The 24,275-nt window shown below is 40.8% G+C and overlaps 1 protein-coding gene across 1 annotated transcript in view; it reads right to left on the bottom strand.

The window, feature by feature from the left end:
* The window catches only part of LOC144463844 (uncharacterized), a 156,314-nt gene extending 132,242 nt beyond the window's left edge, over positions 1-24,072 (bottom strand). The window contains exon 1 of the mRNA XM_078169611.1: positions 23,902-24,072. Within this exon, the coding sequence (XP_078025737.1) occupies positions 23,902-24,072 (171 nt within the window). The remainder of the gene's footprint in view (positions 1-23,901) is intronic.
* Between the last annotated feature and the right edge of the window lie 203 nt (positions 24,073-24,275).

The raw sequence follows: 24,275 nt of genomic DNA, 5'->3' as shown, positions 1-24,275 counted from the left end.
GAAAAAGCCTTTCCTATTTTGACATGTATGTCCACTGACAAAGCGGTGGGATTTGATGACTTGGGATTAGAACGTGTTGAATATTCACATTCTGAGTAAAAGTAGATGAGACTGTCTCTGGATGCTACCACTCCCACTGAGCCGAAGACCATTGGGCATTTCACCCGTTCTCCTCCTCCAGCAGCCATCAGGACACCATCTCATCTCCCATTTATGTATAACTGTAAAAGTTATACATAAATCACAAGTGTTAAGAAGTTAGTATGGACAGCAGCCAAATGCTGCTTCAGGATGGGTGTAAGATAAACTACTCAAGAAGCAGACACTGTTGATGATGGAGGCTTACAATGAGACGAAGTTCACATCCTCAGAGAGAAAGGTAAAGCAATGTATGTGTTCTATGCTTTAATATATTACCAGAATACTAGAATACTATATACTTGTCTTTGTGTTACAGCTTTTCAAGTGCCAGTTTATCTGGAAAAGACACAACGCATGTAACAAGTGTAATTTCACATGCGGTCCCTGAGTGTCCAAAACTGATGCTGGAGGGGTAGTGCGTCATAGTTTGACCTGTACATCACCAAGCATCAGTATTTGATGAGCTGGGACATTTAAAGTCAACATGCAGTGACTATCCTAAAATAGTGATAATCTGTTTTCAGATGACATTAATGATGTAATTATTAATGTTTACAGCATAAATAACTTAGCATTTTGCTATCATGGTTGGTAGAAGTTTATTCCAGGGTCCCAAAGGACCTCAGTTAGTAGTGCTTGGATGTTAAGTATGTTGGTAGGATGAACTACTCTATGTTGGAATATGCTACACCTGAAATGGCTCTTAAATTCAATTCCTGGTAAAAGGGTTTGAAATAAAAGTCTGGAATGTGGATTTGTGAAGCCTGCAGATATGCTGACGCCCGCCGGCATCTGAGCCTTCATCCAAAGCCAGAGCCGATGCCATCTGTCCCATCCAGAGACCAGTGCATGTCAAACAATGCCAAGAACACTGCAGAGCTCTGCAGAGAGGATCAAACCGCTCTCTGTACTGTCTGTACTCGCTGTCTACATGGATCGCGGGGTGGGGAAGGGAAGGAAGATAAAGAGCAGAAGAGGAAAAAGAGGATGGAAAACCAGCAAGATGTAGAGTGATAGACGGATACAAGCCAGGGTTTGTGCTGTTCTGATAAGGTGGCAGAGTCCAAAGACTGCGTATCACCAGAGTTGTATTTCTCTGCAAAGTAGGCGTTCTGTGCTCAACCTTTTACCCAAAGATCTTTATGAAACACACATGCACATACACGCATGCACACACACACAAGGACAAACCTAAGGCACTCAGGCACCCACTCGAAAACAAAAGACGACAGGAAAGCACTCAAACAAAACATTGCTTCAAATCTCAGAAGAGAGAATGAAATGCAACATTTATGACCTGGACTCACATTGTTTGCATCCCATTTCTGTGTGTGTGCGTGTGTGTGTGTGTGTGTGTGTGTGTGTGCGTGCGTGCGTGTGTGCTGTAAGGACAAGCAGGCAGAGAGAAGATGAAAGAGAGAAAAAGCTGCAGGATAGAGAAGCAAGCAGCTCAGCACAACACAGCTTTACCTTCTTATAAACTTAAGAGTGTTAGTTAGGCAGCCAAAAAACAATTAAGACTTGCATGTAGTGCACAGCGAAATCTTGTAGGTGTCACAAATCCTTTTGTCCCACTGGTTCACCCATGTTGGGAACACTGTAATTTGAAGCACCCTTAAAAGAAACTGTTATCACTTACATCTGTTTATAGAGGTTCTTTCTGCGCACTGCCATCATGTACAGTTTATAGTAATGATCAGGGCTGTGCTTAAGCTCAAGTTCTATGGTTCAAACCTCCTACTAATGTGACAAAAAAAATCTCCAATTACAAGCTTCTTCAAGAACATAATGTGGCCCTGTCTACAGAAACCAACCTTGTACTGGTGGTAAATAATTATAGTTTATTCTCCATCTTGAAAATAGTGGAATAGTGTGGTTGAAAGTTCCAGAAAAGGGGACCATGATCCCTTGTTAATTTTTGAGTAAAAAAAATGGTGCTTGGCCCCAGCCCCAGGTGTCACTGTGTGTCATTTAGTTTGTGATCATTTTAAACATAAATTAAAAAAAATAATAAATAATAAAAAAAATAATAAAAATAAACACAACTGCATCTTGGAAAATGTCCTGTGTGAGTGCAATATTAGCTAAATTATTACAGGTTTTACAACTCGTAGCCCCTCCATAAAGTCAGGGCCATCAGATTTGCTAATGCAGGACATGCCTGTTAATATTGTACTTTATTGCAGCAAAGTCCCTAACATATTTACAATTAATCAGGTTACTGAAACTGACATGTAGTAGACCTAGCCCATTCTCATCCCAAGGTCGTCATACATCAATGCTTAGCCAAGCGGTGCACTGTGTGATACTAAAGCCGCAGGCACCCTTTGGCATCCCTATAATACAACACACTCACTCTGACCTCGTAACATTTCAATGTTTGATCATAGACTTTCCACATCGAGATATGATATGCAAGGTGCCCTGGCTGCATTGGTTGTTGACGTTCTGGGACGCCATGTCAACTTTAGCCCGTTATATGCATCGTCTGTTTTTTAAAATACACTTTGGTTTTCACAGGAAATGTACAGTGTGCATACTGTGTCTTTCAAAATAAATGCACTACGTCAGTATAACACCACAAAATGACTTTTTTTCCCCTTCACCAACAAATGCACATGGTTATATTATAGCCAACACCAGCATGTGGTTGGGTTTAAGAAAAAAGAACAGGGTTTAGCTTTACAATCAGACAGGAAGCAAACATTAGCCTTCTGGGTGAAAGTTGGTGGTTGTTGGACACATGTCCCATGACAAAATGCCTGTATTTGAAGACCTATGAAAAAGAACGGATTGGTGAACGTGAGAGTTTTGGGTCTTGAGTTTCTGGTGACTGCTAGCCTGTTTTGTCCAAAGTGAAAATATATACCGACCAACACCTCTAAAGCTCTCTGATTAACAAGTTGTATCTCATTTGTTTGTGTTTCATTGATCTGGAAATGGCAGTGTTGATGTGGTCAGTTTGTCCATCCCTCTCGTCCAGACTGAAATATCTCAACAAATATTTAAATGATTGCCATGAAATTTGGTGGAGACATTCATGTTTCCCTCAGCTGGAATTGGTGTAGACCAGTGGAGAGAGAGAGATGGGGAACGACGTACAGTAGAGGTCCCTGGTTGAGCATGAACTAAAATGTTTTTTGTCAATTTTTATTACTACAATACTTTGGTTTATAACTACAGTGCTGCAAGGATGACTTTTAATAAGGCCAACATAGAAGTTAATATTGCCCTGGTTCCGTTGACAAAATTAAGCTCTGATGGTGTTTGTCCATTGGATTTTGGATTATTGTAGGGGTGCACAATATTGGATTTTTTTGCCAATATCCGATATGAAACAACTCATTTGGCCAATAACCAATAATGACATTGAAAATCCACTTTTTCCCCACCTTACTTTACTAATCATCAAGTCCCTTCTGTAGTGAAATTAACATCATATTATGCATGCATGTTCTTATTGTGATGGCCAACCAGCAGCTGGAGATATGAAATACAAGGCTTTTAAGTGTATCTAATATTCATTTATTGTGCAAAATAAGAAATAGCATATTGGCCAATGCCAATGACGTGACGATATTATCGTGCATCTCTAGATTATTGCAGAAAATAAGCTCTGTGGCAAACACAAGTTTTTGATATTGACATGTTTTGTTCAGCAAGATCATTTTCACAAGTCATTTTTTGGGCATAAATGCAGTTGTCAGCAGTGAAAAAAATAACATCTATAAGTGAACTACACTACAGTAACATGACTTCAATGTCACCACCACTTCGAGGCTGTTGTGGTGGCAGAAGTGAACAAATAAAGAGTGAATCAGCCAAGTTCTCTATTGTGTTAAGTTCTCTATTGTGTTATTTAATAAAGTGAGAGAACAGAATAATACGAGTTATAACAGTCTATTTTTTTCAGCTGAAAGGTCAGAGGTCTGACACCTGGAATGTCCTCCGTAGGTCTCACAAAGAAGAACACATTCAGTCACATTATTAAAACTTTAAAAAGCAGGAGCAAAAGGGAGGCCTCCAGTTTATTTATAACTGTCATGAGAACAGCTACAGAGCAAGAACAATTGAAACTCTCCAAGGACACACTTCACTTCAGGTACAATGAAGCCTTACACACAGGAAAGAAGTAGTATACAGTATTACACATATATGGTAATGACAAATTTTTTTCCAACAGTTGTAAAGCTGTTTTTGGCATGATGATGTTCTGCAGTCTCCCTTAGTTTAAGTTTAAGTTTATTTACTTTATTAATCCCCCTGAGGGGAAATTCAATGTTTTCACTCTTGCTTGTCAATTACACACAGGTCCGAAAGACACACACACATGCACAAACAGGACCTATACATGCACAAAGTGGAGAGATGTCAGAGTGAGGGGGCTGCCCTTGGTGAGGCGACCCAAGCGGTTGGGGGGTTCGATGCCTTGCTCAAGGGCGCTTCGGCAGTCCCTATGGACTGAGCTACTGCCACCTGTAAGCAACTGTTGTTAGACACAGAAAAGCTTCAAAATTCACAGTGGGGTATTTACACATGTATTTTATTCTATTGAACAAAATGTGAAAGTCTTTTAAGCTTGTGTTAATCACAGACCTTAATTTAGGCATCTAACCAAAACCAGTTCAAGTAAAAAAAAAAACACTGATTTTGAGGCGAGGGCACTAGGAGTGCAAAAATGCTAACTCCTTTACAGGTTTTGGGACTCATTCCTGCACCACTATACCTGCAAAACTAATCACATCATCAGCCTTAGCTGAACTGAATTTAGTGCTAATTAGCAAATGTTAGCATGCTACCATGCTAAGCTAAGATGGTAAACATGGTAAACAGTAGCCTATACCAAAACACCACTGTGCCAAAGCACAGCCCTACAGGGCTGCTAGCATGGATGTAGACTCTTAGGGCTCTAGTTTCGCAGACCGGGTGAGGCGGGGGCGCAGCGCACCTGCGCTTCGCCAACTGAGTGTGGCCAAGCGGATTTTGTAAGTTTGGCACACCGTGCACGCTGGCGCAGCTACTCCTCTTTCCCACATCCGTCCCTCCTACCTGCGCAAATCGTAAAGAGAGAGGAAAGAAGGCGTGGAGTGGGTTTTACACACTCACACCAATCAAATGAGCCCCTCTCCTCGCCCTTCAATGCGCCGCACGAAGGCGTAATGACAGTTTATTCAATTTGCCATGGCAGAAGAGAGCAGCAGCGTCAGATGGTCAAACTTCTCCCAGGAGGAAACTGATGTTTTGGTCTGGGAGGTCCAAGCTCGCAGTGTCCGAATATACGGAACTGCGAGCAGACCTCCACGGGCTGATGATGCAAAGGTAGCCTGGGAGGAGGTCACCACAATTGTAAATCAATGTTGCGTTTCTCTCGTGCGCTCTCTCTCTTTCTCTCTTGCAGTCTCACTCTATTTCTTTTCTTTTGACTTTTCTAAGATGACAGATGCTGAATATATACTCCCTATCTGATGCTGTGGCTGTTTGTGGTGTGTTGGGATTCACAGGACCACAGATGATTTATCATTTGGTAAAATCTAAACTGGAGATTTAAAGGCTTTTTCCTCTGCATGCTCTTTGTTCTCCAAACAAAGACAGTTAGGACACCCATCTCCACAGGAGGTCTCACCTCACACCTCAGTGAGACTCAAGTCCCAAAACTTGATTGGACCTTTACAGTGACATGTGACTCTGATGTCACAGGCATCTGTAGATTTGTGCCCCCTTCCAACAGACTCCTTCCTCTTCTTGCTCCAGCTGTTGAACAGCTAACACCGCTCTCCGGTTGGGCCTGGAACAGTCCAGAGGCCCAAACCCTGGCTCCCAAACCACTAAAGGGAGGGCAATTGATCACATACTCTGTTGCAAACACAAGGTTTGCAACCAGCTTTCCAGCAACAAGGAACTAAGTGAGTTAGCACCCAGCGTCTAACTCTGCAAGGACCCCGAGTGACCAGCTTCCTCGGATCAGAACCTTTGGAACAAAGGACCCAACAAAGACTGCGGCTGGAACCATCTTCCCAGCCTTCTTCTGCCGGCTAACAGCAGTACACCACCAAGTGACTCTTTCCTCCATCCATTCAAGGATCGCTAATGTAACAACTGGGCATAGCTTATCACAGCTTTACAGGCTAAGCAAGACTGTTTAACTTGTTGTACGTGATTTGATGCTGTTTACTGAGTTATTGTTGTGATAGAGTGCAGTTAGGTCATTAGTTGGTTCAGACCGTTTGCAACACACGTCACATTCACATAGACTCATTAACAAATAGGCTTTCAACAGAGCTACACCCAAACAGGCATTTCAAAGTTCCCGCTTCTTTTCCTTTGTCTTTGTCCTGACCACACGGTCAGACAAACACCTCCCCCGACCGGAAGCCTTGATTCAGCCATTTTGGTAGCTCTCTGCTGTCAGCCATTTTGTTTTGTAGGCCAAACGCCTCTTTGATCATCACACCCGCCATTGTCTTTCTCTTTTCTCTCTCTCTCTCTCTCTCTCTCTCTCTCTCACACACACACACATATACACACCAAGCTTGTATATAGTTAGTTAGAATTTGTGTGTTTTGGTTTGCTATGCTAATTTGTGAATAAATATAATTCTTTGGAATCATGCCTGCTGTCTGTTTAATGTTGCACAAGGGTGAATGAATAGTCAACCTCTGCTGCGTCAAGAACTCCTCCTTCAGGCATTACCGTTAATTTTGGTTGTTGTCATTAATTTAATTATTAATCAAACTCCAAATTAATAGTTTATATTTTATGAGACTGATATCTTTAACTGGCTATCATTTTTCCCTTTACGGGAATGGTGCCCCACGAGGTGATTTAATGTTAATTAAGTCACATTATTGACCATAATTATTAATTATTAATAATAATTATTAATTATTTCCGATAGCCAATTTAACCCCAACATTTTTGGTGCCGTCGTGTGAGGTAAATATATGTTGATTCCCAACAGCTGAGAGCAGCTGTGTTAATCAAATCAGGTTGGGTTTCCATTACGCGTGCCAAACATGCCAAACGGTGCCAATCCCCTTTGATCTGACATCAGATGTGACGGGACAGTCGATATAGAGATACATTTATGTGCTGATTGCAGATAGTTGCATTGAATAGTGTTTTTTGGGTATTTATTGCATTGTTAATGTGCCTGATATTCTGGAGACCTGCCTGTGAGGTTTTGGTGACGTGTGCACACTGTCCGCCAGTCAGCCAAACTTCGGCTTACACCAGCTGCGCTCCGCCTGCGCTGACAGTAGACCTGGTTTCAGCTGGCGAGCTTTTAGCGCACCTTCGGCGAAGCCTTTTGGCACGAAACTGTCACTACACCAAGCTGGATCTGTCGACACCTCCCCCTGCTGCGCCGCCACACCCATCTCAGCGCACCTTGGTCTGCCAAACTACCAAACTGAGCGCGCCTCGGGTTGCCACCCTGAGCCACCCTGCGCTGTGCCGGGAAACTAGAGCCCTTAGTCTTGCCATATCTCAACATTTGTACATTAACGAATCAAACAAGTGTGAATTAGTAGGTTTCACGGGTGTTTGCAGGCAGCTGTTCTCTTTGTACAGAGCTTCCAGTGGTTATGAGCTAGGCTAACCACATGCAGACTTCTGTGCAAACATGAGATTGATATGTAACCTTTCATCTCACTCTCTGACACTAAAAATGTTGAACTGTTCATGTATAACATTGGCTATAGATTCAAGATTTGGCAGATGTGGCATCTGTTTGTCAATAAAGGAGAGAGAGAAAAACTAAAGCAAAGTTCTATTTAGAAGTTGTATCTAGATAGATGAGCACTTAGGACCAATGTTCTCTGTTCTCTGACAGTCTGGTGACCTATGACTAATCATTAATGTCCTGTCAGTCATTAGTCATCACTCTAAATTGGTCCTAAATGTCCAGTCTGCACAAGCATTTTAAGAGGCAAATATTATTAGATCCAGTGCAATTTCTAGCTACACATTTATCTCATATTCCTTTTTCTCATCCTCACTGCCATCTCTTTTTTTCCCCCCTGAAAGCACTCAGAAGTGTCCTTTTATTTTTCCTAGAATCCATACTCCTTCTTCTGCTTCCAGTTTTACAGCTTAGAATTCTGACCATTTGCATTGACATTATCCAGAAAATAATTTTTTGTTTAATAGCATCTTGTCAGCCATTAGTCATCGCTCTGCTTTGTATCCAGAAATTCAGTCAGTAAAAGCAGGTTCAGAAGTTTTGGTGGCAAATGATATTAAGAGGCAGGGAAGCTGGCTTCCACGGTTTAGGGAAGTGGAGCTGCAGCCTTAAAGACAGGCCTTTGTACATATGAAAGATATACTAATCTGTGTAATACTCCAAGAGGAGAATTAGATGCCAAGGAGACTGATTTCTTCCTTTTGTCTGTTCCTCTAAATCACTGCTGTTGGAGAGAGTCTGTGTATGTATGTGTGTGAATGTGTCTTTAAACACAGCATGGAAATATGATGTTTGCATGTCCATGGCCACATTTAAATTGGAACTCTTAAGATTCATATCATTCATTGTTGAGCTGCTATTGCCATGGTTTTTTCAGTGCAACCAATCCACAATACCAGTTGTTCCAGTAGGTCAGAGACCACAGTCAGAATGCCTTCAGTCTATTGATAACAGCCCAACTTTATTTCACAGGAAGTTGAAGGTTTTTATCTGTATAACCTCTGTAAAGGCTGACTTTACACATGAATGTAGACAGAATCTGACTTGAAAATGTTTTAATGTGTTTCCACTGGGATTTCAGATATAATGTATATATTCAGATGATTGGAAGACCTGTGAAACAAATTAAAGTGAAATGCTGCTGCTTGCTGATCCCGTCCTGACTGTAAGCCAGGGTAAATGTAAAATTTTCTTTGTCTAAAATAAATCACTGAAAGAAAGTTCAGTTGTAGGTCTAAACATATTCAGGGTTTTTTTTTTTACTCACTTCTTGTCTCTCCCGTGATGTTATTCCTCTCTCCCACACTGCAGTTACATGCATATGGCCAGTTATGCAAATTAGGTTATGATGTCACTTAGCGACTTCTAGCGACATTTAGGACAGCCAATAGCTACTTTCCTTACTGAGGAGTTGGCAACACTTGCTGGTTGGCCATCATGATAAGAGCATACATGCAAAATATGATGTTAATTTCACTACAGAAGAGACGTGATGATCACTGAAATTAGTTAGGGGGGAAAAAAAGTGGACATATTGATATCGGTATATGTTATCGGCTGAATGAATTGTTATATATTGGCATATCAGATATTGGCAAAAAATCCAGAGTGCAAATGTAATATTTCATCGCAACTACACCAGAATTTCCCGTAATGGCTGTGGGAAATTAATGTTTGCATAATCTTGTATATAATGATCTAAAATAAAAACCATACTAGCTAGAACATTCATTCTTTTTGCAGCAGAAAGCTAAGGCATTTGTCTCCACCGAATTACGTTGTACACTCATAATGACGTCACCGTGCTACGTTACATGTGGTGCAAAATGCAAAGTGGTGGATGGCTTTGCACTCGGCTCATCAAATTGAGTATATCTCAAAAACTAAATAATGCACAGTTTTAATACTGTATAAAGTGTTTTGAAATATTCTGTGTAGGCTCCTTTTGGATCAATATGTCTTGTGTTTTTATTTTGTAATGTTTTGTATATATATATAGAGAGAGAGATTTTTTTTTTCCAATGACACAGTTTCAACACTTTAATCAGTTATTATTGACTTACATAACTTTTTAACTCACTTTCTACAGATTTAAGGGTTATGACACATTTGAAGATACTCCAAAAAAATAACAGCACAATAACCAAATAGGCCCTGGTAGACCATTGCAGAGTTTCAAATGGTCAAAGAATAATAAAGGATGAGAAAACATTGTTTATTAATGAAATAATCTAATTTTTTATTTACACCAAGAGATTTGTTAATTTTTTACATAGATCAATAAATCACTGACATGTATCGGTGTTCTATCCAACTCAAGTTCTGACTTTACTATTCTTCAGTTTAATTTATAATAATAACAAAGTTACTTCAGGAAACTTTCACAAAGAGCGGGTCTAGCCAACCCGGTCTCACTCCAAAGTTGTCAAGCACTGGTGCTTGGTCACTGACTTCCAGCATCAGACACCAAAGAAAAAAGCCGTCCTTTCACTTTCGCATGATTGGTTGTCATTATTGTTTGAAGGCATCCGGTGTCAGAGGGAAACGTGGCAGGACAGCATAAGTTAAGGAGGCAGAAGTCCGAATAGAGCAAGTGCGAGGGGTGGCGGATGGTCCCAATGACCACAGACTTTCACCCATGAGGCCAGTGTTTCCTTCTCGTAAGATTGTAAAGCCAAACTGTGTTCTTTTTTCCTAAACCCAACCATGTGCGTGCGTTGGCTAAATGTAATTCTGTGCGTTTGTTGTTGAAGGAAAAAAACATAAATTCATAGTGTTGTGCTGATGTAGTGTGTTTATTTTGAAAGACACTGTATGCAAACTGTACATTTCCTGTGAAAACGGTGTGTATTTTAAAAACAGACATGTAACAGGCTGAAGTTGACATGGCGTCCAAGAATGTCAACAACCAATACACCCAGGGTACCTTGCACGTCATATCTCGATGTGGAAAGTCCATGACCAAACGATATGTGACGAGATCGGACTGAATATATGTCGGTCTAGCACCATACCCTTTAATCTAATTTGTAGAGATCTTAAATGAACAGTTCCCCCAAAAATTGAAACTGTGCACGTACTGCTACCTCACCTAGTGCCACTGAGCTAGCTAACGTTACAGCTCAGATGAGGAGGATGCCATTCATGTTCACATCTCGTGCTGTCACAAGCACGAGCCTCTTTTTCCTGAGTAGATGCACACTTCCTTCTGCGCAGTGATCTGGCTGGTGGTTGTAGATGATAGAAAATAAATAGTTCCTACATGAAAATGCTGACAACAAGGTCTGTGGATTATCTTGAGTAACCAGTACAGGCTTTCTGGAACGAGACATTGCTATTGAGTTTTTCAAATGTATGGTTTTGTGCTTTGAGCACCATGAGCCAAGTGCCATCTAGTTCCATTATATTCGAGAGGAGGCAGACAGCTCTACGGCCGATATCTCCAAAACTCAGCAACTCAACGATATAAGATGTGTAGATTATGCAGCAGCCTGACACTGTTCTGTTGGATTTCTGCTTGTGTTTCTTTCTCCTGTGTTCCTGAAGGTGGATTTTTTATGGCTACTTTTGTTCTTTTTTTTTCACTTTCTTCTATCGTATGCCTGCATGATCTATTTATTTCTAACTGTAGGATTCTGTCTCTGTCAGCCTCCCAGCCGTCTCCACCTCACTCATACAGCTCACTGTTTCTGTCTCATCCTCAGCTGCGGATGCTCTATTCTGTTTTTTTCTGTCGTTAATAAATACTGAAGTCAGTTCTTAGGCCATAACAACATACTGCACTTACATACAATAAGTATAGTACTGTTGTTCAGGATCATGGAACCTGCTATTACTCCTAAACTGATAGCTGCTCCCTTTATACACGTACTGCAGACTACAGAAAAACCCTCCGTAACAGCTAATACCTTATTTTACAGGTTCATCACTTCAGAATCGTTTCCTGATATAGAGTTTCTTGGAGAATTATTTTGTTTGGTACAAATCGATAGGAAAATAGAGACAGTGTTCACTTGGTACACTTGCAATAATTCATTCTTAAAGCCACAGTGTGTAGGAATTTCTCCCATCTAACGTTGAAATCATATATTGCATTCAAACAGATGGCGCACTCTTGCGCCTCACTGTTTCAAACACGTATTGCAACAACTGTAGCCGCTGTGTACCAAAAAGCTATGATAACACTGATGACACCATGTCATCGGATACTACATGGAGTATTCATTCAGGCTCCTACACAGACACATGCGACGCGAGTTGACAAACCCCCTCCTCACCATGCTGGCTGTGTTTACAACGTAGGACTGTTGGGGCGGATGTAAATTGAAACAAACCGATCACGTCTTGTCCTTTGACAACTGACAAGTGGCTCAACCTCACACACCTCATCCCTCTCCTCGCAACACTGCGCCGCTAAAAGCTGTTAGTGGCCAGCGGCACTACTGCCGTATAACAAAGTCCCACTCTTTGAGCATAATGCAGGATCATGTATTATGCAGCATCACGGGAGACGGAATCCTCGTCGCCAAGAAAGTGCAAAAGGGAATCAAAAAGGCAGCGTGACCGGCGAATTAAAAAAACAAGGGTCAGCATTAGGGTTGCCTTTCCCAGGTGGAGAGAGCTGCTGAAGGAGAAAGGTAATACAATCACAGGCCAGCGCTAACAGCGGCTAACAGCGGCTAACAGCTAACAGCAGCGCAGTGATGCGAGGAGAGGGATGAGGCTGTTAGCGACTGGCCGCTAACAGCGGCTAACAGCCAACAGTGGCGCTGGCCTGTGATTGATTACCATTCTCCCTCTGCAGCTCTCTCTACCCGGGAAAGGCTACCCCGATGTGTGCCTGCGTTTTTTTAATTCGCCGGTCACGCTGCCTTTTCTATTCCCTTTTGCGCTTTCTTGGCGACAAGGATTCCGTCTCCCATGATGCTGCATATGCATGATCCTGCATTATGCTCAAAGAGTGGGACTTTGTTTCAAATTTGCCAGGGTAGTAGCGAAGCACCTCTTGCTCCTCTCCTTCGGCTCCTCAGTCACGCAGTGCTGGCCTGGCTCTCAACGAAAACGCCGAAGGCGGTGCTGTCTGTCCCTTGCTGGGGGGTGTATTCTCAAGATGGCGAAACGTAATGGAACCCCACAGACGACTTATCCGCACAATGTACAAACAAATCCGAAATTCTCCTTTTACGAGAAGTCAGATTATTGGTGGAGGTAATAGTACACCAGTGATGACATATTTATGAATAAACAACTGAAAATGTTACACAATGTCCCCTTAATAATCGAGTCCGTGAAAGCCAGTGCACAGGCAACATGTTCTCATCCCAACTCCTCAAATACCGCTGCTTTGTCAGTAGACCTAAGCCTCAACATACAGCGCGCTAGGTAAAATACATTTCTGTTTGCACAGGGAATGTACAATTTTTGCTCTTTACATGCATACAGTCTTTTTGTAAATCAACTTACAACATAGGTAAAAAACTTAAGTTAATTTCCTTATATTTAGGCAAAAGCACGTGGTTAGGTTTGGAAAGAAAACATCATGATTTTGGTTTAAAATAAGTACTGTTTTTGCAAACGTAATGTCACCATACATACTAGCAGGGTTACCAACTTTGGTCAGAGGGCCGGAGGGAGATTTTACCTTGTGACGTAAGCGTGCATGGTCATGAACATTCGTGGACACAGCGGCATGTTTTTTTTTTTATTTTTAACCTTAAAAGAGTTAATATGCACATGTGGCAAACAGAAGAAATTAGTGTACGTTTACATATTCATATCTATAGGCCTGAGCCCTACATCCATAGACGCTCAATATTTGTTTTACGGCGCAGATCAAGGTCAATTTCATCAATCTTGAAAATTCACGCGGCAAAATCCTACTTTCATGCGATTTCATACAAAAATAGATAAATTCAAGAACTTTCAATGACCTCGGTACATTTATGCATATTTTCAAAAACTTTCCTAGGCCTTTAAATGATTTTTTCAAATTCACAAACTTTCAAGGATTTCAAGGACACGTGGGAACCCTGTTGATTTATCATGTTTTAAGTGGCCTTTTGAGACTCCGTCATAAAACATGGTAAATGTTTAGCATCTGTGAGCCCCAGGAGAAAAATGTAGGCCTTAGGCCCACAGATAAGTTTAAGTAAGAAAACCCAATGTAAACTGCCATGTATTTCTTCTGCTACAGAATGTAATTTAAGGCCAGGAATGATCATGGCATGTAACTATACATGAGCAGTTAATTACCTGGAGTTTTCATTTGAAACAACTCAGTGTATGCATTGTATGCAATTCTATAATAAGGTCATGCCATAACATAAGCATTAACCAATTAATGCAAAATTATATACTGTTCCCATGTTTGTCCACTAGATGGCTGTAGAAGGCAATGAGTGAACTTACTCCGGCGTTACTCAATCCATAGCTCTGTTGTCTTAGGTCATGGAATGCTGTCTATAGAAAAAACAATGAGAAAATTTGGTACAACACAACCCAAATACCGGCGCGGCAGCGAAAGCTAACCCAATCGGGCAACTTTACTGAAACCGAAACTATACAATATGCGGTTTAGTCAAGCCACGCAATGAGCTGGACATAAAAAAAATAAATTAAAAAAAGGACTCGGTGACAGTGGAGTGAGATTTCTTAAACGGCTGTGACAGAGTGACATTGATGGTGAAAAAGTGACAGTCACGCCAGATGCGTAAGAGTTGGCAACCATTAACTAGTACAATGTTATTAAATTTACTTTTAGTTTGAAACAGGAAATGAACAGCAGGCTCCCGGGTGAAAGTCCGAGGTCCTGTATAGACTTTCTTCCTCTTTATAATACGATAATTGTCTGCAGTGTCAGAATTAGCTGCCACCCGGTGCATGAAGAGTGTCTCTGTGCGTTGGTGTCTAACGCCGACATCCACTGACAAAGCAGCAGTATTTAACGAGTTGGGAGTGAGAACAGGCTGGCACAAAAGGTCAGCTGAATATGCAAAAATGAGATGTGTCTACAGTTCGTTTAGAGAATGATGGATAAATCAACATTTTGCTTGGGTTCAGATAGAACTTTTCTTTTTGCCTGTAATCTGAACCAAATAATATATATATATATATATATATATATATATATATATATATATATATATATATATATATATATATATACTTTTTTTTTTTTTTAAATGTTACTTTACTAAATAAAATAAATTATTCAGTACTGACAAAACAATACAAAAATCAAAACAAAAAGTGTTTACTTTTGCTGTAAAGCCCTGTGAGGCAAATTGTGATTTGTGATATTGGGCTTTACAAATAAAATTGATTGAATTGATTGATTGATTACTTTTTTCATATCAGTAGCACAATTGCGTGAACACACAAAATGCTGGGTTTTTTTTGTTTTTTTTAAAATTCTCAAGTAAATACATAAATCAACCATTTTGAAAAGAAATTTGATAACTGTTGTTCTTCAACACAGTGTCACAGTCAAAGTTACTTCTATTTTCTCCTGTAGGAGAAAAAACTTTTGTGTTAAAGATGCTGGCAGAATCGAGATAACAAGAATGCTTTTTTGTGCCAGGTCATTATCTAGATGGGTTGCACACTTGCAAACCATGGCCTGAACTAAAATAACAAAACAAGGCATTCAGACATAACAACACACACAAAAATCAACAAAAACCAAAACATACACCAAAAGAAAAAAAAAAAAAGACTCATAAAAAAGGAAAAAGAACAAAGCCTGACACCCTAAAATTTACCACCATAAAAGCAAGACTGGTGAAAACCCCTCTCCAGTTATTTAACCACCCCCCCTTTTTACTCTTCAGTCTGTCATGCCATGTGTTGCTAATGCGTAATTTTAACTGATAGAGACGAATGGATGTCTGTGATAATTGTGCTTACAATTAACAGAATTCATTATCTGATCACATACTCAGAGTTCAAACACAAAGAATAAAATCCTGCTGTATAGTGAGCTGCTTAGAAATGTCTTGGCTGGGTTTGGGGTAGAAACCCTTTCTACTGGATGCATCTGCAAAAATCTGGGCAACACAATGGTTTGAGTTCAAGGTCTGTGAAAGAATAGTATAACTAACTTTGTTAACACTGTGCTACATTACAGAGAAATACAAAACAGTACCATCAGCTTTTGGCAAAGCAGTAATGATTGTGCTAATCGGCTAATGGGCATGTGGCTACATATGTATTTCAGATGATACGTCATGTTTGTAGTGGATGAATGACAAGCAAATGTTTGCCTGCAGAGTTTACATATCACCTTGGGTTTGTCCTTCACCTCACGTTATTAACAACCCTGTGTGTTACCGCAGGTACCAACCCTGTAAATTGATGTTACTCCTGTCTGACTGCTGACTGTGGCCACTCCTTGTGTCTGTTCTTTCCTACATATTCCAGTCATATAGGGTTTTAATTTATTTTGACAAGGTGCAGCTCCTAATAGAGTTTCACCTTTGTTTTTTCTTTCTTTTTCCTTTTTTTGTGACTAAGTGACCAATGAAATCTTACCAACTAATGATCTTGCATGACTATTTGGGGGCAGCCCTAAAATATATCATAAGATAAATCATAAAAAAAAGAGATGGACAAGATCGCACTGACCTTGACATTATACTTATGACCACTAAAATCTAATCAGTTCACTTATGAGTCCAAGTGGACGTTTGTGCCAAATTTAAAAAAATTCCCTCAAGGCGTTTTTAAGATTATTGAGTTTACAACAATGGGATGGGCGGACAATCTGAAATGGACTAATGAGACTGCAGAACATCATCACACTGACCACAGCCTTAAAGCCTCTTTGTGGTTGGGATGTTGACTCCTGTGACTGTGGAGTAGTTCGTTAATAGTCTAACATAAGCTTTTACCTCTGGCAATTTAATTTAGGCTTCAGAATGGAAGCAGTTGTGTTAATTATCTTGCTTAACAAAATGTGTCAGTAGAGTAAACATTTATTTGCCAAAGAGTTTATTTTCTGCAATAATCCAAAAGTCAATGGAAAAATCCCATTGGCTTTTTGACGAGGGAATCAGGGCAATGCTAACTTTCAAAGAATGTCCTGTGACACTCTATATATTTATGAACACACAGTATACATGCACCCACATGCCACTTTATTAGGTACACCTGTTCAACTGCCTGTTAAGGCAGACAGCTAATGAGACGTTGCAGCAACTCAGTGCATTTAGGCATGTAGACATGGTCAACATGACCTGCTTAAGTTCAAACTGAACATCAGAATGAAGAAGAAAGGTGATTTAAGTGACTTTGAATGTGGCATGATTGTTGGTGCTGCATGGTTGTTGGTGCCAGACGGGCTGGTCTGAGTATTTCAGAAACTGCTGATCTACTGGGATTTTCATGTTCAACCATCTCTAGGGTTCACAGAGGATGGTCCAAAAAAGAGAAAATATCCAGTGAGCGGCAGTTCTCTGGGGGAAAATGCCTTGTTGATGCCAGAGGTGCATAGTGCACTGCATTTTTCCATACTTCTCAGTGTGAACGCACTTATGCACTCAAAATATTAAGTGTAAAGTACGCAATTTGAGACACAGCATAAGACAAATATATCTAAATATGCAAATTTAAACAGTTCAATCAACTGAAGAGGAAAACTGGAAGGAACTAGTACTAGCAGGGTTGTACAGTGCGACATATATGTCGCATGTGCGATGGAAAAAAATGTTTGTGTGATGAATTTATTTGGCCAGACTGGTTCAAGATGACAGAAAGGCAACAGTAACTCAGATAAGCAATTGTTACACCCAAGGTACGCAGAAGACCATCTCTGAACCAACAACATGCTGAACCTTGAAGAAGATGGACTACAGCAGCGGGAGACCACACCAGCTGCCACTCCTGTCAGCTGACAACAGGAAACTGAAGCTACAATTAGCACAGGCTCACCAAAATTGGACAATTGAAGATTGGAAAAATGTTGCTTGGTGTGATGAGTCTTGATTTCTACTGCGACATTTAAATGGTAGGGTCGGAATTTGGCATAAACAACATGAAAACATGGATCCATCCTGCCTTGTATCATCGGTTCCGGGTGGTCGTGGTGGTGTAATGGTGTGGGGGATATTTTCTTGGCACGCTTTGGGACCCTTAGTACCAACTGAACATTGTTTAAACACCACAGCCTACCCGAGTATTGTTGCTGACCGTGTCCATCCCTTTATGAGTGTACCCATCTTCTGATGGCTACTTCCAGCAGAATTACTTGCCATGTCACAAAGATTAAATCATCTCAAAATGGTTTCTTGAACATGACAATGAGTTCACTGTACTCCAATGGCCTCCACAGTCAGCAGATCTCAGTCTAATGAAGTACCTTTGGGATGTGGTGTAACAGGAGATTCACATCATGGATGTGCAGCCGACAAATCTGCAGCAAATGATTGATGCTGTCATGTCAATATGGACCAAAATCTTTGAGGAATGTTGCCAGCACCTTGTTGAATCTATGCCACACAGAATTAAGGCAGTTCTGAAGGCACAAGGGGGTCCAACCTGGTACTAGCAAGGTGTACCTATTAAAGTAGTCAATGATTGTATTTACATGTTTCTATTTTTGTTTTGTGTCTTCTGAAGAATTCTTACTTTGACACATCAACATTCATACGGAGCTCATCATGCGTGGGCAGCCTATAAAAGAGATACAGCACATTGGGGTATTGGACATTTCAAATTGAGAGGCATAAAGTGTTTCAGAGTGACATGTGTTCCATTATTTTTCACCCAGTTTCTGCATGATGATCAATAGATTCCCTCTTACACATCTTGGATCTTTTCTTTTTAGACACAGAAAGCCCGTTTCCAGCAGCACTAAAAAGTGTAAAAACACTTTTTCCATGTTGTTCCTCTCTCCTCTTCACCCTCAGTGTAGCAGAACACAGTGCCATTGAGGAGGCATTTTTCACTCAAGGTTGTATCCAACACTTTCAGTGTCACGGCTGTGGCACGCTGAGCCGGACCACTTATCACCTCTGCAGTGTAAAGTAACATTTCACATTGGAACATTTCTGCTTTTCAGCAGCTTGTAGTTCAAAGAAGCCGGGAGCGCTGTGGGAGTACTCAGCATTTTAACTGTTAAACCTGCAGCCATAAACCTCAAACATTAGGATCTATGACACCAGCTTTAATATTTCTCACTGCTGATTTTCATCTCAGTGCTGAGGTGGTAAACAAAATGAATTAAACTATGACCTGCTCTTGCTCATCATCAACAGGCAAGAAAAAGACAAATTCAAGAAAAAATAATATTTTATGCTTTGAATTTAATGATCATCATTGTGTTAAGAATCTTGGTAATATAATGTATGTTTTCAGATTTGTTCTGCCATAGCATGCCTTTTTATTGTCAGTGTGCCTTTAAGTCAGACTAAATGTATTAATGTAAGCATTACCTTATCAATCATTCTAGGAAAGTGGAAATTTCATCGACAAGTTATCCTTTGAATAACCCTACATTGGTATTTTTGATGTCATTTATTGGAGTACCTTCAAATGCTTCATACAGGCTACCTGAAAACTGCACAGGTTGTGCAGTTTTCAGGAATACCTGTGCTAAAACGAAATAGTAGCACTTTCTGTGAAGACCACATCTATAATGCATTATGAGGACATTTATAGTAAATTATAATGCATTTATAATGCTCTACGACTGCTCTCATAAACACATAGGCTAATGCTTCTAGATGCACTATATCAACAGTTATAAAACATTATAGATGTGACTTATAATGAATTATAAGTGGCTTATGGATGCTCTTGACTAGTTACTAGAGGTTGACTGAGGGAGCTTATGATGCATTATGAATACCTATACCCACCTCAACGGTCAACTGTAGTAAGGACTCATAGTATAATATAATCCATGCAGTATCATAAGTTATCATTATATGTGTTAAGTAAAGTGAAGTAAGTATTAAATCTATAGATGTGTTGCATTTTCATGTATTTAAAGAATCTTCTTCGCTTCATAAGAAATTAATACACTAGAATACCTTGAAATTACTTTTAAAAGACTTAAGTCTGACACCCTCTCACATCTAATGACAATGTGTCATGAGTCAGAGAGCTTTTGGTCACAAAATAAGGTTTTGCAAAAAAAATGAGTATCTTGCAGAGTAACTATTTGCAAGATTGTTAGCTTCAAAAAGAAAAAAAGTGGACAGACATTGTTGCAGCCCTCAAAATCCCCAGGGAGTATGCATGTAAGCTAATTAACCTACTGGAATATTAGCAACAACCTACAAGCTAACCATACATTTCAACTGAATATTCACTGCTTTAGTCATATAAATGGTTACACAGTGTATTTTTTTAAGCTAGAAGGCTTCGGCTAAAACATACAGCAGCTAAGATTTGCTTGCAAGTAGCCCTACAGTGGGTAGCTAGCTAGCTATAGCATATAGCATACTTACTGGGGTGTCGGAGGCTGCAGCAATTTCTGTACACTTCCTTCATTCTCCACTCTATCATTTGACATGTTGTCAGCAGTCTCCTTCTTTACTACACTCTGGGCTGAATTCACAAAGAATGAACTGCAGCTGCTGATAGCACCTTGAATTGCACTTCATTTGCACCCACAGTTTGCGCCGTCTTAACGTCCTATTCACAAAGGATATTGCGCTAATGATATACCAGCGCAAACACGGCCACAAAGTTTGGCAGCTGAGTGCAGTTGATTGCAATAAGCCACACATGGCAAAGTATAAATGCTGGCTTTGCACCAAGAACACCATGGCAGAACAATGGCAGACTTTGTTTGGCAAAGTACTGACTACTGTATACCCTCATATAGTGATGTCTGCTGGTGAGTCCAACAGTGTCGGATGGGTTGAGGCTGTGGATTTGACCAAGTTTGACCACTTTATCACTATTCCCTCTCACTTGTAGCTGTTTTTTCGTTATCTTTTGAATTTAATATGAATTATGGAACCGTTTTTGTCCACGTTTGTTTCCCCCGTTTCATAAATTAAATTACTGAAAGTTGCTTTTGAAGTGCGTGACAGAAGTGCGTTTTGAGAACGACCGCAGATCTTCTTCGGATGCCATTAAAGTAATAATGATTATAATAATAATGTCAAAATATTATTTACAGACTGATTTAACAGACGATCACTGCTGCCACGATCACTGGAAAGTCTGAAAGTCTGGGCGAGAGGCTTCTACAGAGGAGCGCCCAGTTTGCACCAGCTTTCTTAAGATGTTATTTACTTCACTCAAACTGCGTGTGGCTATTAGCGCTGGTGTTAGTGAATTAGACGTTGTTTATCAATGAGGCTCATTTGCATAGAAATGGGCAATTTTTCCGCCAAATATATACATATTACCTCATTTAAATACGTGCAAATAACACCGGAGCACCGAGACACAATCTGCTTGGCAGCGCAGTTAGTGGAGCATTTCACCCTCTGCGTGTGCTTTGTGAATTAGACCGTATCTGTTTGCTCCATTTTTACCGGTTAAGCGGCCGCAAAAGCCACGCAATCCTTTTGTGAATTCAGCCCTCTGTGTGTCTCAAATCACATACTTCTGTTAGTACGCTTCCATGTAGTATACTATGTGCACTATGTACTTATTGGCGTAGTGCGCAAATTTCGACAGGGTAGTGTTGTCTCAAACCAAACATGGCCGTTGTGCACTTACCGGAAATGACGACCGCAAATTTCGACCTCTTCTCCTTCTTTTAATGCCTAATTGTAACCGGCCAGTGGAGCATTACCGCCACCATTTGCCCACGAATTTTCGCCCACCAAAATATCCATCGACTGTTGTTGTTGTTGTTGTACTGTATTTATTAAAATGAACGTGTTTTCACAGGTTTAACACCGCAATCTGCATCAATGGCGTGTCCTCCTCCTACTGGCTGAAAATGAACTGTGGGTATCCGACAACAGTATAGTGGTGCTTAGTGCAAAAAACATGTTTAACTTACATTTGTACAATGCAGTGACGTTCACGGTCGCACAGTCCTCGGAAGCTATTTCCAGTTTGAGAAGTGGTCCCTCCCCTTCCGCAAGGTAGCCAAGATGGCAACCATTGAGGGTGAGAAGTATCCATAGTTCCACACTCAACTTCTTAACCGTTTTGAGTGCACCATCCAGGTACTCATAGTGCACTGCATTTTTCCATACTTCTCAGTGTGAACGCACTTATGCTCTCAAAATATCAAGTGTAAAGTACGCGATTTGAGCAAGTGTAAAGTATTTAGTAGTAGTATTTGAGACACAGCATAAGACAAATGTATCTAAATATGCACATTTAAACAGTTCAATCAACTGAAAAGGAAAACTGGAAGAAACGAGTAGGCCTACTAGCCAATGTCAGTGCAGTAGTACCAACCCATCACAGCGAAATAGGGTGGGACCAAACGGAACATGCTCAGAAATAATGCAGACTGGTTAATATCACTGAAACAGTTGTGTCATATTTTGGACTGTGGGAAAAGAGGAGAAAGTGAAGTTGTGGAGTGAACAGGAGCCTCTTTGAAATGTCCTCACATATGTGCCATGATAGAATGTAGAAGGAAAAAAGTGGACTAAATTTGCTGCAGCCCCCAAAATCCCCTAAGTATGCTACAGCTAGCAAGCTAACCACCGCAGAGGTTATTTGCTAGCTAATTTTAGCTACTGGATTGTTTGCTATTAGTCTACAAGATAACTGTATGTTATAACTAAAGGTTACTAGCAGTGCTTAATTTGTAAAATTAGAAGTAGGGGAACACTTTGGGCCTCTGAGAGAACAGTGTTCCCCCACTCCCAAAAGTGGGGGAACACTTTTTTAAGCGGCACCCGAGCTGCCTCACTGCGCAACTCTGAATGGAATGGTTGTGACATCTAGTGTTGTCACGGTACCAAAATTGGGACCCACAGTACGATACCAGTGAAAGTATCACGGTTCTGAGTAGTATCATGATACCACAGCAAAAATGAGGCAGATGTGCCTTTTGTCATTTATAAAAAGATAAATCACTTTTCTATAATACACCAATGATATTTCAATGGAATAAATTACTTATTGACTTATTCATACTTCAAAAACAGCATCAATAAGTGATGAACATAGGGGGGATCAAAATAAAATAAATAAATAAAATAAAAATCAACCAGCCACCCTCCTCCCCTGACAAGTAAAGAACAGTCCCTTCATAAGTAAAGAACAGTCCCTAAAGTGCGGTGAGGTTTGTGGACCGTTACCTGCCACAAAGAGAGAAATGTGAACGGCTCGTTTCTCCTCTGACACACCACATACCTGTGTGCCGCCACGGCTCGGCTGTTCAGGTACTACTGGGCAGTCATGACACCAACGAAAGAGGAAATTAGGCTACTGGACCTGGAGTTGGACTTCTCTGTCGCCGGTTATCTTGCGCGCAGAGCCGTCGTAGGCTATTTGACCCCCGTTCAACCCACAAGCGGCAGGATTCGCCTTTCGTTTCTGCTGCTGGTTGAAATCTGTACTGCACAGCGTGCTGAATGATTTATTTTGCTGGCACAAAACTATTTTTAGTCGCAAATGCGAGTAAAATGCTCGCACGTAGAGCTCTGTGGAAAACAAACCACTGCCGACAAGTAAAAAGAAATAAATAATAACTTTCACTACTCAAAGATACTCACGTCTGGAAAACGATCCGCTACAGCAGCATATTGAGTGCCAGGTGGCCAGCGCGCGCCATTATTGGACGGCGCATGGACACTCACCCTCTTGCGACTGGACTTTGAACTTATCCCACAGTAGTGGTACGTGAGGCACCGTAATACTACGGTACTCCACCCTGCAACACTAGTGACATCAGCCAATACTGTACTTAGATGTCGGAACTAGGGGTGCAGGGGGGTGTGGCCGCACCCCCTCCCATCTGCCCCCCGCACCCCAGCCTCCTCATTACGCTTTAAAAAATAAAGAATCTGAATTTAAACTCAATTTGTCTGACTTACATTTATCTCTTTGATATCATTAATGCGTAGATCTATGCTTCTGATGTGATATGCAACCTGCCTGACTACATACAGTAGCCTTGGCATCCAGGATGTTGTGTCCATCCTGCAAACCTTGCAGCCCCAAACCCGCTCCATGCTGTCGGAGGTGGAGAAGCTCTTTAAGCTCTGTCTGGCCCTGACCATATCTGTCGCGGCATCCGAGCGCTCTTTCTCAGCCTTGCGCAGGCTGAAAACCTGGCTGCGCAACACCACGACGCAGGAGAGACGAACACATTTGGCCATTATGAACGCTCACAGTGACCTTATGGATGAAAGCAATGTCTCGACCCTGCTTAAAATCTTCATCAGTTGGTCAAGTGAGAGAAGGTCCACTTTTGGAAATGCATGAAAGCCCTGAGTCAGGCGCGCAGACTTTTCTTTTTTGCATTCAAGGTTACAAATGATGTTATGTTCCTTAACTGGCTTGATTTAGTTAGCAAAGTTTC

Source organism: Epinephelus lanceolatus, chromosome 7 (genome assembly GCF_041903045.1).
Source record: "Epinephelus lanceolatus isolate andai-2023 chromosome 7, ASM4190304v1, whole genome shotgun sequence".
Lineage (NCBI taxonomy): Eukaryota > Metazoa > Chordata > Actinopteri > Perciformes > Serranidae > Epinephelus > Epinephelus lanceolatus.
This window is presented reverse-complemented; position numbering and strand designations above follow the sequence as displayed.